Source organism: Passer montanus, unplaced genomic scaffold, assembly GCF_014805655.1.
Source record: "Passer montanus isolate IOZ18808 unplaced genomic scaffold, ASM1480565v1 scaffold5, whole genome shotgun sequence".
Classification (NCBI taxonomy): Eukaryota; Metazoa; Chordata; class Aves; order Passeriformes; family Passeridae; genus Passer; species Passer montanus.
In genome coordinates, this window is record NW_024369929.1 from 11,668,410 (window position 1) to 11,682,379 (window position 13,970).

The window sequence follows — 13,970 nt, forward strand, 5'->3', positions numbered from 1 at the left end:
CATCCAAGTGGGTCCAAAACTAACAGGTCAGGCAGGAGTTGGGAGCAGAGAGGCAAAACAGAGCTGATGTTGCACAGCTCTGAGCCTGCTTCTCTTCTGAATGAGAACATTTGCAGCCTACTACAGCTTAATCAGATCTCCCCATGCTCAAATAAGATGCAAATGGACAGGTATCCACCTGGATGCTTGATAATGAATCCAAAGAAAACGCCTAGGGAAACATGCCCTGAAGGATGCTGACATGTGAAAGTCCTCCCCAGGTGCCAGGCTGCAACCAGCCAGATCTTCTTCTCTTCCATCCCCTCAGCCTTTTGCTCACCTGGTGCTGGTGGCTCTGCATGTGCATCTGCAGGTGCTGAATGTCCCTCTCCCAGCTGGCTGCTGTCCCCTCCTTGGCCTCAGCTGTCAGCAGGTACACGTCGAGCCCGCGGTGGTGCTTCACGCTGTAGTCCCCCGAGTGCACAGTGTGGGACAGGGTGCTCCACGAGTCCGGCTCCCTGGCTCCCTCCCTGCAAAACAAGGCTGGGTTAGTGGGCAGGCGAGCAGGGATCCTGCAGGGCAGGACAGGCACGCTCTCCTTCACTCTGGACAGCCTCTAATCATGGGAGTGAGCGGAGCATGGCACTGGCTCCAGGGCCAGACAGACAGATACACAAACACACTCCTCAGTCTTGAAAATTAATGTGATTTAGCACTAATGCCAGCCGCAAGGTTTATTTCACAAGGTCCTTCTCAGGTAGAGATCAGTGGTTTTTACCCCAGACTGTGACAGACTAGCAGCTAAGGGCTCGACAACTGCTTTTTAAATCAGATTTATCACAGGTGAAGATCACCAAAGCAGCTGTCACAGAACAGCAGAGACCTCAAAGGCAGAACAGCAAAGGGATAAGTTGGAAGGAATGAAAACTATTGTGGTACAACTTCTACACCAAAGCCAGCACACTGCTCACAAACACCCAACAGTCATCAAATCGCAGCATTTTTTTCACTCCTGAAATGAACTGAGCCTGCTCTGTGAAACTGCCTCTGTGCAAGGTGTTCTCAGTGTTGTGAGACAGCTGTTTTTCTGCAGCACTATCATGGGCTTTCTTTTTACCAATCCAAAGGAAAGAAAGCAAAAAAGATGCTGTAGATCAGAATGAAAAATAATTTAGTAGGTAAATGAAGTCAATAGAAATTTCTATTCAGTCCTCTCTTTTTGAACATTAAACCCTGATTTTCCACCACTCAAAGCAGTAATTCCTCAGATCTCACCTAACTGCAGAGCAGCTACACTGGCCCACTGAGGTGGTGAGAAAACAGTGAAGTGTTCACTACCTTCAGGTTCACAGATTTCATTTTGAATCAGAACTTATTCAGGAACCGAAAATCTGTTTCGATCACCCCAGACAGAGCAGCTTGTGCACCACCCCAGCAAGCCCTGCATCCCCCAGGAGTGACATGGAGCCAAACCCCAGGAACGTTACACGAACAGGGGATGACACTGACCTGCTCAGGGGTGCAAGAAATGGGAATTGCCCTGTCTTCCTTCTACCAGGGACACATCTACTGACACCCAGTCCCACCTATGAGCTGAGTTAGGGATTGGACCAGACGACCTTTAAAGGTCCCTTCCAAACCAAACTTCTTGGTGATTCTATGATGTCCCCTCCCTGTTGCAGAGAGCAACCATTTTCAGATCTCCCTTTCCTGCCCAGCTAGAAATTTCCTTGGAAGATGCAGAGCTGTGCTTGTTTTTAAATAATTAGGAATTCAAGAAGGTATATAAACACAAATGCATGCCATCAACCAGGTAAAACTACACATAGTTTTCAGAATCTTTGCTGAGAAGTCTTGCTCTAAAATCCGCAAACATTGGGCAAGGGCCCCCCAGCAAACCACAGGGCTATCTCTGGGAAGCCAAGCAATCTAGAAAGCAGTCATAATGAGCAAACACCATGATTAGCGACAGGAATGGGCAGAGCAGGGTGGGGAAACAGTCAAATGGTTCACCAGAGGCAGAGAAAGGCACACACCCCCTTCTGTGACTCATCTTGGGTTGAATCTACCACCATTCTCCACCATTTATCTCACTCATGACTTGACTTCAACAGAATTACATTTGATTTAGGCAGAATCAATATTTCCACAGAGAAACAGAAGGAAGCAGCCAGTTTCTGATGGTGATTGGTATAAATCCACAGAGGCACTGAAGTCAACTGAGCCATTACAAGTAACTAAAGCAATGACCTTCCTTTATCAAGAAAACACAGACATTTCTGTCTGGAGTGTTTTTCTCTTCAGCTGCCACGTATGAGAAACCACTGCACTGGGGGCCACTCTCAAGAGTGCAACAAGGCAGTGAGCACAAAGCCCACAGTCACCCACTCACGGGGACAACTGCAGCCGATTAAAGAACAGCGCGCAATGAGTCTGCTCCACTTTCTCATCAGCTTCAAGGACCCTCACAGGCATCTCCAAATCAGTACCCACAAAGCTGCCTGCATGACTTGTTGAGCCTCAAAGGGTCCTCAGAAACTTCAAAAGGCTCAATCTGGAGCAAGATGACAGGCAGAGTCCCCTGCAACACCGCGCGTGTGTCCACCCCTCCAGCAATCTGCAACCTTCACACGGCCCAGATGGATCAAACAGTCTCTTTTGCTTACAAAGAGAGCAGTTTCTTTTCAAATTCAAGTTGTCAGTCTGTGTTACACTTTATGAAAAGCTTTAAACCTTTTGAGAAAGTAAGAAGTTTCTCATATCCAGCCAAGTACAAACTCCAAGCTCTCATTCTTAATAGCAGTCATCTTCGTTACACAAAATTAAGCAGTGAGATAGAGAATGGTTCAATCTACTGCCTCCTTCAAACCATCCCTTTCATACTTTGCTCCATCCCAGCACTAATGGTCTGAAGCAGAGAGGACAATTGAGAATTCACAAGTGTTAACTCATTTTCCCACCACTGTTCCTGTTGTTCAGGTAATCACTTCCAAGGCCATTTGAGAAGACACTCCTGCTCATTTGCCCTCATACACCGAGCTTCACTGTTTGTGCCTTTCCTGCATGTCTCACTGCAAGTCCTAGGTTTTACTGAGATGATAAAAACACACTTTCTTCCAGGAAAAAAGCTTTGCTGTTACACATTTTGTACTTCCTGGCTGTGAAAGATGCTTATTTTGTCCAGACTCTGAATTTTTGAAGTGGTTGTACAGAAGTGCATATCCAAGCTGCTCTACTAGGAGATAAAAAAAGATATGCAAATACTTACTGAAGATTTATTAGTAAAAATAGGTATACAAACTCCAGCCTTCAAGAAGTTTGAAAATCTGCTTTTGTTCAGCACAAAAATCCAGTTTGCTGTGCTTTGCCAGAAACAACGGAAATCTGTCTTCTTATGAGATTTAACTATCCTGGGTCAAATCTTTCTCATCTTCCCTTTTCAACAGTTTCCCATCAAAATACGTAACAGATACCAGTGAACTGAACATTTTGTAAGAAACATTTCTGAGCTCAACTTTCACAGAAGAAAGTATCTTGGTTAAGAAGAAATGACTGCCTGAGAAGGGTGATAATGTTCACTAGCTCCCCCCTCTGCATAACCATGACATGGGCCACTGAAAAAGCCTGGAAGAAGTGCTCCAGCTCTGGTCAGTCTTCTGTGCCATGAAGGCAAACCCAGAAGGGAAATTTTTGGTTGAAATGAAGAACAGACTTACCAGCCCACCCTTCATCTGCAGAAAGGTGGCTTAGAGAAGGATGACAGCTTGAAACAGAGAGAGAGGAGAAACAAAAGTACTTCAAAATACTCTCAGGCCATGTCCTGCTCCATCTGGGATCTGATTAGGTGGCTGAAACTAAAGGATCACCTCCTGCCCATTTGGCATGTAAGACAAGATGACAGACCACAAAATCACAGAATGGTTTGGGTGGGAAGGGACCTTAAAGATCATCCCAGCATGGGCAGGGACACCTTCCGCTAGACCAGGTTGCTCCAAGCCCCATCCAAGCTGGGATGGGACAGTAAGAAGGAAGTGGTTTTTATTTAAACCTCCCAGCACTGCCCAAGTAGACTGGGCCCTTTTCAAAGCAGAGCTACACTGTACTTGTGTGCTGAATCTCTCCTCTTTGGGCAGGGGAGCAGAGAGTGAGTGGCGGAAAGGAAAGCCCACACTGCACGGCTCCTGGCTTCTGGCAGATACGGGCAAGAGATATTAAGAAGAGGGAAGATAAGTGAGAAAAGGAGAACAAAAAAAACCCCAAAAAAACAACAAACCACCACCTGATCAAAATCTCTGCCTGACCTCAAAAGCTGCAGAAACTGCTCAGTAACAAGGGTCTGAAATTCAAGGTACTGGCGCTTGCAGCAGGCGTGTTTTCCACTAAAATGAGACAAGGTTTGAGCTGCAAGGGAGAGGAAGAGGAGGGAGAAGGAGATCAGAAGATGAATGAAAAAGCCTCAGTGGGTTAAGCAAAACTTCATGTAAGGAATATCTATCCCACAGTTTCACAAAGGGGTGAGGAAGGCAGTATGGGAACTCAAGGTGTTATTTCCTGGGGATATCCCCTCCAGATTTTTGAGCTGAAACAAAACAAGCTCAGTAACATCGCCAACTCTTAGGATCTCACTGCAAGCCTGACAACAGTTGTGGGTTTATTCTAAAAGCATCAGCCTCTAGATCCATGTGGCAAAGAAAAAAAAAAAAAGGAAAAATCTATTTTAAAAAATTAAACAAAGCCTGTACCATTATGGCTGTATGAAAAGCTTGGAAAAGGCCATAATTTAGATGCTTTTATCTGTAAGATAAATAAAAACGCAATTAAATTGAATTCTAATCTTACATTCTTTTTATTACTATTATTATGGTATCACAGTGAAAATACCAGATCAGACAGACTGTGATCTGGGATAAACAAGGAATGGTACCTACAGGGAGAGGACTGATGGTGATTTTGCAACATGCCCACAAGTGATATGGAAGAAGAGTTGTCTCCGCAGAACATCTCCACATGCTGCAAGCAAGTGTGATCATTGGCTCTGCAACACACCCCTGAGAAGAAGCTGTGCCTTTGGCTGCCTCTGACACAGCAGATTACAAACATTTCTTCTACAATCATCTGTTCAAACTCCAGCCCCTACCATGAATGTCACTGCTTGGAGCAAATCTGCTCCAGAGACTAAATATGAGCATCCTAACTGGGTATCCAGCTAGCCCATGCCTGAGGCCAAAAACCCAGCAGTTCTGGGAAACCACTTATCTGCACTTTCTAAATTTATCCCGAAACAGAGTTGGTCTCTCATAATCACTTACCAACCATACAAGGCTGTCCAGCACTTATGGCCCCTATAATTTTTGGGAACACTTCCAGATAAGGATTGCTGGGGGAAGGAAAATAACTTCTTCTTATAACTTGGGAAATAGTCTCAAATCTCTTCTAAATCTCTTCTTTCTCATCCTCACAGGTCTGTTTCCATGATCTCCCAGGACTACAATTTCCAAGTGGGAATACAGAAACATTAATATCACATGGACTAAGCCTTCTCTCTCTTCTGTATTCAGAAGTGGTTACATACAAAACAAGGAGATGAGGGAGCCAAAGAATGAAAAGTCTTCATAAGGATGTGGGAACACATGAGGAAGTCAGTGAAAGTTGGAGCCTGATGTGGGGTAAGTAGGTGGAAAAGAGAAACACAAACCCTTCCTGCTCCATCACGTTTACACCTGGTTGCCCCATCCTCCCACTCCCAGTCTGCTCCTCTGCTGTGGCCAGAAGAAACCCACAGCACCTCAACATCTTTCTAATCATGATGTTAAAGCTATTAAATGATGGTGTTTCAGCAGAAAATCCTACAGCCACAAAACTAGACCCTGTAGACCACTGGCCCTCCCACACTGCTCCAGACAGATTACTGTCTGTAGCAAAACAGCATCTCCTTAACACACCCCTCTCTGAGTCCTCTTCTAGTGCCCTTTTAACATTTTTGAATCCCTCTTAATACATTAATCTTGTGCTGTCACTTGTCGATATGAAGTCAACTGTTCTGCTGCCACACACAGCAAGCCATACCTCAAACCCAGCTCCCCAAATAGTAATCAAACGGATTTGTTGTTTGGTTTGGAGTGGAAGAACAGATGGAGAAACATCAGCACTAATTCAATAAACCTTACAGCCTCTGATTCTGTTTAGCCAGAAATAAAATGTATATATACCATGTGACTGATTTTAAGATCATGCCTAAACACTGTACTGAACATAAACTGGTTATTTCTGAAATTAAACACTTGCTTAAAGGCCCTGCTAAGTTGGGGTGGAAAAAAAAAAGACGTACAAGGCAAATCCTCTTGCAGCTCTGGCTCAGAAAAGCAGAACTTAGCTATAAAAGTAAAGTCACTGAAAAAGCATCCTTATTTGAGAGGCACCATGGAGATTACAGCCCAGACTACACCAATTACTTATGTAAAATCAGAACAATAGCAAGTGATAATCATGAATTTAAAAACATTCACAAAACCCTTCTGCTACCAGTGAGTTATTCCTCATGTGTGTTAATTAAGTAATTTTAACTTTGGAAATACAGACTTGTACTAATTTACAGTTTCACAGAGTGAGCCTCCCGACTGTTACCAGGAAATCTGAAGGGAAGAGCAATCCCAGAGCTGTGCAGAAACACTTTAAAGCAAAAAGCAGAGAAACCAGCAAAAGTAAAAGAAGTTTACAGTAAAAAACTCAGAGACTGCTGCAACTCTTTGCAGGGATTAGAAAAATGCAATTTAGATTTTTCTTTAAATGGGCTTTATTTTTCTCTTGCTTCCCTTTTTCAGAGGACATAAATCACTCTCAGCTGTGAAGGAACTAAAAGCGTTTGGCTTTGCTGGGGAGAGAAGTCTTGCTGGACAGAAATAAAATCAGCAACCAGATCAGTGTTTGTATGTTTTAAAGCAGCACTTCCAACCTCTCTGCAATCCCTCACGCTGCCGGTGCCTTGAAGCCATTTTCCCCACTGCTGTGAGAGCCCTGCAGAACATGGAGCTGGCAGGGGATTGTGTTACTGCCCTGACTGCACTGGGAAACACCAACTCCTGCACTCTGCAGCTGTCCATTTACTCAGGGAGTTCCACCAGCCCACTAAACAACTGTGCTGCCTCTCCAGAGCCAGCACCCTGCAGCCAGCATCGCCCAGCTCCAGCACTGGGGAGAAACAGGCTCCAACCACAGACCATTCACTCTGGAATTAGCCGAAGCTCAAAGGCTTTGCAAACTGTGCCACTTCCAAAGTTATCTTTACAGATAAATCTTTATATATATTTTCCCCTACTGCACTTCTGCACTATCCTATTCCATTTGCACTGCAGGACACTGTTTACTGCGCAGTTTTCATCTTAGAGATAAAACAAGTCCCCTCAGGAATGATACACAACTGATGGATGTTTCTTGATAATGAATGTTTATTTGCTTATATGAATATTTATTAATGAATGCTGCTATTGATTCTTGATTCCTAGTGACCTGCACGGGCTCTGTGACATCTCCTTGTTTGGGCCCCAAAAGAAGCAGCCCATGCACCTTTCCTATCTGAGGATGAAAAGGCAGTGCACACCACAAAGCAGAATACTTCAAGTGATGGAAAACTTACAGACAAAACACCTTTTTTTTTTAATTTTTACATTAAATACTGCAAAAACGGAGAAGGAAAAGTTCATCAGATAAACAGAAATTCAAAATGTCACCAGTGAAATTAGTTTTTGAGAAAAATATTTACACTGCAACTGAATCAAGATACTTTGCAGACAAACGAAGGCAAAACAACAACGGAGAAGGTTTTATGTCTGCTCTTTAATGATTGTATCCTAATTATGGCAAAATTTCACCCCTTCCCAATGCTGGCTGGGAGAATCATTGTAAAATGCAGGGTCCTGCAAATTAGCAAGCAAGAGAACAATAAATTCCCCCCAAGGATAATGCATCACAAAACACGCTGCATTCATTTATTTGGCGTAGTGCACTTTAATTACTTGTAAAAATAATGACTCCTTTGTAGGGGCCCTCACTAACATGCGTTGCTGCTCTGTGTTTTGCTGAGTGGGACGAGCTGTGTGCCAAATTTGTGTGCATGGATTATACAGTGTGAGCACAGGCAGAGTGCAGAAAGGAGGTTGTACAGTGTCCTTTGTGTTTTGACAGCACATAAATGACACTCGCTCTCTTCACGGAATTTTCTGTGTTTCAAAGCTCAGTATTTCTCCTGCCAATAGGGATTTTCAAGTCTTGATCCCATCTTATTGCAGAAAATGCTCAGCATAATAAAAAAAATCACTGTTGGGGAATCAGGGTGTGCCCATTTTTTTCACATCACCCTCCCGTGGGGAAGGGCTGTGACCATCCCCATGTCACTGCTCCAGTCAGTCCCAAGGTCATACCACCATCACCCCACCCACTGAGAAAGGGAACCAGGTTTTCCAGCTTCCATGGATTTTGTAGGGAAAATAGAATAGAAGGGTTCTCAAAGTCACAGGACCTGTGGCAAGGCCCTCAGATGTTCATACATTGTATTTCCACACAGCAGTAAAAGAGGAAAACAAATCATAAAGAACAGTTTAAGGATATACCAAGAAGAACAGGAATTGGGACCTTGATGGTAACATGTCTGGAGTTGCTCGTGTCTTATTTTCAAAGACAAACTGCAAAGGTCACCAGAGAAATTCCATGGATTGGGCCAGCAGCATTCCATAAAGCCAGTGACACAGGACAAGGTCATGGAATCCCAGTCCTGTTTTCATTCCATTGAGTGAGAACTGCCATTCCAAAACTGAAGCCAGTTGTGAAATATTTCACCAAATACATGAATAGCTGTTGTAATAGTTTTGTTTACTTCCCATTTTTATTTAAATTACCAGCTCTACTCGCATTAGGGTTGCAGTACTTGCTGAGAGCTCTATAATCAAATTTTAGCCAGCCTAAGCTTCCTGACAGTATGTAAAGCCTGTTAATGTGGATAGTCTCACCTTGCTGCAGTTACAGGATGAATTTGCACATCCCATTTTTACAATATAGCCTGTGAGATAGTTGTGTTTTCACAGTATGACTGACCTTGATGGAGAATAATGCAACACTGTCAATCCTCTCTGTATTGATGCCAGCAAGGGCAGCAGGAGAAGGTATTTGGGTGTAGGTCCCATCCCACTTTCTCCTTCAACCTTACTTTCCAAGTGACTGCCTGAATTTAAGGATAAATCTTAAATACAATCACTCCAGCCATACAGATAATATTTTCTGCCACTCAACAACTACAGAAAGCAGAATAATTTACAATTCATATCAGGGAACATTGCGTGATAATGTGGACAACACAGCAGACTCCTAAACATGACACTGGGTCATCCAACATAAACTCCAAGCATCTGAGAAATCAATTCAGAAACAGAAAGTTTATAACAAAGCTTAAGAGAACCAGGCATCAGAATAACACACACAGGGACTAAATCTTTTCTCCTATACAAACAGCCCCCTTGAGATTTTTTTAAGCTCTTTGTCTTTATTAGCCTCAGCTATTAAAGCTAGATCTTCAAACATTTGCTGCTCAAAACTAACTTGCCATCTTCCAAAGGATTCCTTGTAAAGCAGTGCAATAAATGCTCATGCCACTAGTTACTTGCTATGTGTTGTAAGACCTGGCTTTTTCTCAAGACCATTTACAACAGACCTGCTTCTGTTATATATTCTGTTCTCCTTTAAATATTTGGATGAATTCTTACCTTATTTTTTTTAACCTACACTGGTAAAATGTCTATTCATCTCAATATGCTGCCTTAGTTCAATATAATGATCACTATTTCATTTAACTAAAAAACTCCCTCTCTAAAAAGTAAGAACACAACAGTCCACTACCACCACAATGCCTATTGGCTCCCCTCTTTTGGGCAAGTTGTGCTTGCTTGAAGAAAACCTTTTTTATTTGTGTTTGCATAAGATTTGTATCAATTAGTCAATATTACTGTGACTCACTTTGGACTTTACAAGACAGCTGGAAGCAGAATATTGAGCAACAAGAAAATCCCCCCCAAAAAATTATTGCATTTCCCCTAAACCCTCAGGACTGCCCCCACTGCTGCTAGCAAGAACGGTAAAAGCAAAATTATACCAAAACTGCCTTTAAGGATGGAGTACAGCACTCAGACACCATTGAGTGATAATGCACAGCAAAGCCAAGCATGGCAGAGAATGGAAAACCAGCAGAGGAACCACCAAATGATCCTTACTCTGTCAAAAGCTGGTGCAGCTTCTGGTAGCCCCTCTCCAAGGCCAGGCTCACAGGCGTTGCCCCTTCGTTGTTGTGGATGCTGAGAGCTCCTCTTCCACCCGGCTGCTGGAGCAGAAACCACGTCAGCCGCAGCAGACCCAGCCTCACCGCAAAATGCATCAGTGTTTCCCGAGGGATGTTCTCTGGGAAGGGAGGAAAAGAAAGAAATGAGAATTTGTAGGCTTGTGGGTTAGGGGAAATGTTGTATCTCCACATCCCAGCTCCACCACACAGCGGCTGGCATGGAGCTGGCAGCCCAGAGGAACCTGCAGCACCTGGAAAAACAGCCTGGTTGCCAATATGCAGGAGACACCAGTTGTGAAGTGAGGGACATGCTTCGCTGGGGCTGGAAGTGCTCAGGACCTCTCACGCTGAGACTGACCACAGAAGTCCATGTGAAAACCCTGAACAGCCTCAGCCACCACCAAGCTCCAGCACACCCAAGCAGAAGCGTGGTCAGGTGGGTTTTCCTGGATATCCAAACCTCCTCCTCACAAAACCAGGACCAGGTTTTAGGGACAGACAACTTTTGTTACCTAACAGGATGCTGATTTATCCCCAGGCATGAAGAAAAAAAAATCAAGGGTTTTCTTTCCTGGTTTCATTATGCCTCAGACCAGCTTTTCTCAGCTTAATACAGTAGCTCTGTCATTCTGAGTAGCAGCATTTATAAACTACCAATCTCCACTGCTCCTTTTTGTATTTAATAACTGTGACCTTCTAATTTGGTAAAAGTCACTCTAGAGCCTGAGCTTTCATCTCAGAAAAATAACCCCCTACTCCAAAAGCTGCAGCCCTAGAATGATGCTCTGAAAAGCTTTAACCAGAAATGAGCTCCAGATGCACTGCTGAAATCCAGTATTTGCAGATCAAAGCTTGTTATTTCTGTATGAAAGGCAAAAGCATTTGGGTTAAAAAAACTGCAAGAAATAAAAATTTGTTCTTTTAATTAACAAAGGATTTTAGTATTGACTGACAGCAACAACAACAAAAAAGCACCAACTGGGTCTCAGAAAGCCATGCCAATGAGCATGCTTGGTATAAACCCTTTAATATCACAGAAATGATTTATTGGGTTATTAATTTGGGTTCCGGCCAAATCTATACAACAGGTTTTAAAATGTACGCACATAATAGCTTTTTGTATTTTTTTCTTTAAGAAGTGTGCCCCAAGAGAAGTCACTTCTTCAAAGTGCTGCTGTTTTGCTTGCTTATTTACTTACTTTAGGGACATCATTAAGACTTTTGGTGAAAAACAAAACAAAGCAAAAACGGGCAGTTCTCCACTGCCTCACACACAATTTTTCACAACTTTTTGGATCCAATTCTGAAGACCTAATCTGCATGCAAGAACCAAAGGCTTTCTGGCACCATTTCTCTTCTGAATGACTCCAAATTAGGTCTCTGGGCTACAAACCAAATCTTCCCCCTAACCTCCTCTTGATTACCGTAAAGCAAAACCGAGCTGCCCTGAATACACGAGTGTGTCTGAATGGAGGTTCCAGCTGATCAGAGAAAAGGGAATGGCTGAGCTCTCCCAGAGACAAATTTTCAGCTTTTGGCTAAGCAATGAAAAGGATTTGGGTATTAAATGTTACAGGGAGTAATGATTTAGAAATAGCACAACATGGAGGTTAACCAGTGGTTGCAGCCCTGGATTTAAAGAAAAATAAAAAATAACACAGCATATAGACAGACAGAAGAAAGAGTACTGATCAGGCTGCAAAATGTGGATACAGGTAGGAGTTTTCCAGAGTGAAAGCAAATACCCAACGTTTTACTCAAAGAACTTGTACACGCACAAAGCTCCCACACTACCTGTACACTGACTGGCAGAGCCAACATTATTAATGGGGTGTAATTCTTCCTACAGAGATGCAGGAGGCACAAAAGCACTTCTGTCAGAGCAAACAACTGCCATCCAAATAAAGGATGTGTTGCACTGGTCCGACCACGTTCTGCTCTTGCATGGGATCTCCTGTTATGGCTGCTTTGTTGAAAGGGAAAATCATCCTCCTAACTAGAATGGACAGTTTTGCCCCAGAGCTGAGCAGTGCAGACCTGCAAAGCATAAGCACAGATCCCTGGACCAAAATGCTTCCTCCTCCTGCAGCTGAGAGCATTACCAACAGGGAGAAGCATCTTCTGCTCACCAGCTCATGGTTCACCACTAAATACACACTACCAACTGCAAGTTCTGCAAGACGCAGGCAGATATTCCTCTTGTCCCTGAGCCAAATGGGTGCTTCTCTCTGTCTCATATGTCCAAAGATGAAGTGGCCCCTCCCCAGCTGTCCCAATCTGCTGATATAACTGCACCTTCTGAGAACATCCTTCCTGTTCTACTGAAACAATCTTTATCACTGAATCTGTGGACAGGGCAGCTCCGGAGTGTGGCTGGAGGTGTCTGCAAACGCAGCTGAGGTGAATGTGGCGCTGCCCTGATGCCTTTGGGCAGTGACAGGGTGCACACAGCATCTGTGCAAGAAGAGGTGGCGCGTTGCCACCAGAGCATATTAAACACACAGCCTCACCATCCACTTTTGGAAGGCTCTGCCTGTCACAGTGCCTGGCACGAGGCCACCCTAACAGATGGGCACAGATGATGGCAGCAAAGAGACAAAGTGCTGTACATCCAACAACTGCAGGGGCCCCAGGCACTGGCTTTGGAAGGTTCTGGAGTGTGCAAAACTTGCATGGTGACAGTTAAAAAGGCATGTGCCATCTGTGGGCCGGATTAACTACTAATATATAATGAAAATACATCTGTTGGTGTCTGGTGTTGCTCAAAACTAGACAAGAGCTGGTCTGCATCAAGGATGGACATTTTGCTGGATGGAGAGGGGAGGAAGACAGACATATCCTTTCAGACTTCCTACCTTTGAAGGGATGAAGCTTGTCACACAAAATTCTGGAAATCCAGGCAATGATTTTATGATCTTGTCATTGTACAATATGTCCCACACATGAAAGAATTTCAACAAGCTTTAACATGCAGAAGCCAGAGCCCCTTTCCTACTACATTCCAAGCAAGACCTCCTTAAAATGGCTGTCGTTTGAATGTCAACAAGAAGCTTCTGGTAATTAGGAAATTGTGGAAACACAAGACACACGATACTGAAAAGGCCAAGATTGTTTTGTTCCTTTCTCGTTTCCTAGTAATAGGCAAGAGTTGAAACATACGATTATTGCCCCATAATGGCAGGGTACTCTAGTCCAGCTGGCAAAACACAAGACTTTGAATATATTATTTTTGTGTAATTGTTTTCTGCTGTGATACATGAACAGACAGTTTATCTGTGCAACTGAGGACCAAATTTCCATAGAAGACTGTCATATGTACTTTGCTAATAGTAAAGGATTAAGGTTTAAAGTGCTATTAGCACAAAACAAATAAGCATTGAAGGGACAAAAAAACCCCAAACCTTTGAGTATGACATGCCCAAGAACACTAAGTAAAAACTTGCATTTTAAACCTGATTAAATAACAAAAAAAAAAACCAAAAACTACTGTTCCTTTTTAAGAACAACTTTCCAGATAGAGTAACCTACACCTAATGTTCAGTTTATCCTCCATGCTCTGAGACATCTCATGAGCAGCCATGGAATGGGGTAGCATTGCTTCGTCTTTCTGTGCTCATGACTTGGTTCTCACCCAAACTCATGTACTTAGCAATTTGGAAATCTACCATCA

At 43.4% G+C, this 13,970-nt stretch overlaps 1 protein-coding gene across 7 annotated transcripts in view; it reads right to left on the reverse strand.

Moving 5' to 3' along the window:
- Nucleotides 1–13,970, reverse strand: part of AKAP13 (A-kinase anchoring protein 13) — a 204,384-nt gene that overhangs the window by 100,619 nt on the left and 89,795 nt on the right. For all 7 annotated transcript variants that reach the window (XM_039723000.1, XM_039722995.1, XM_039722998.1 and 4 more), the window contains exons 7-8: nucleotides 10,236–10,419; nucleotides 320–509 (exon numbers count right to left, since the gene is read on the reverse strand). In XM_039723000.1, coding sequence (XP_039578934.1) covers nucleotides 320–509; nucleotides 10,236–10,419 — 374 coding nt within the window. The remainder of the gene's footprint in view (nucleotides 1–319; nucleotides 510–10,235; nucleotides 10,420–13,970) is intronic.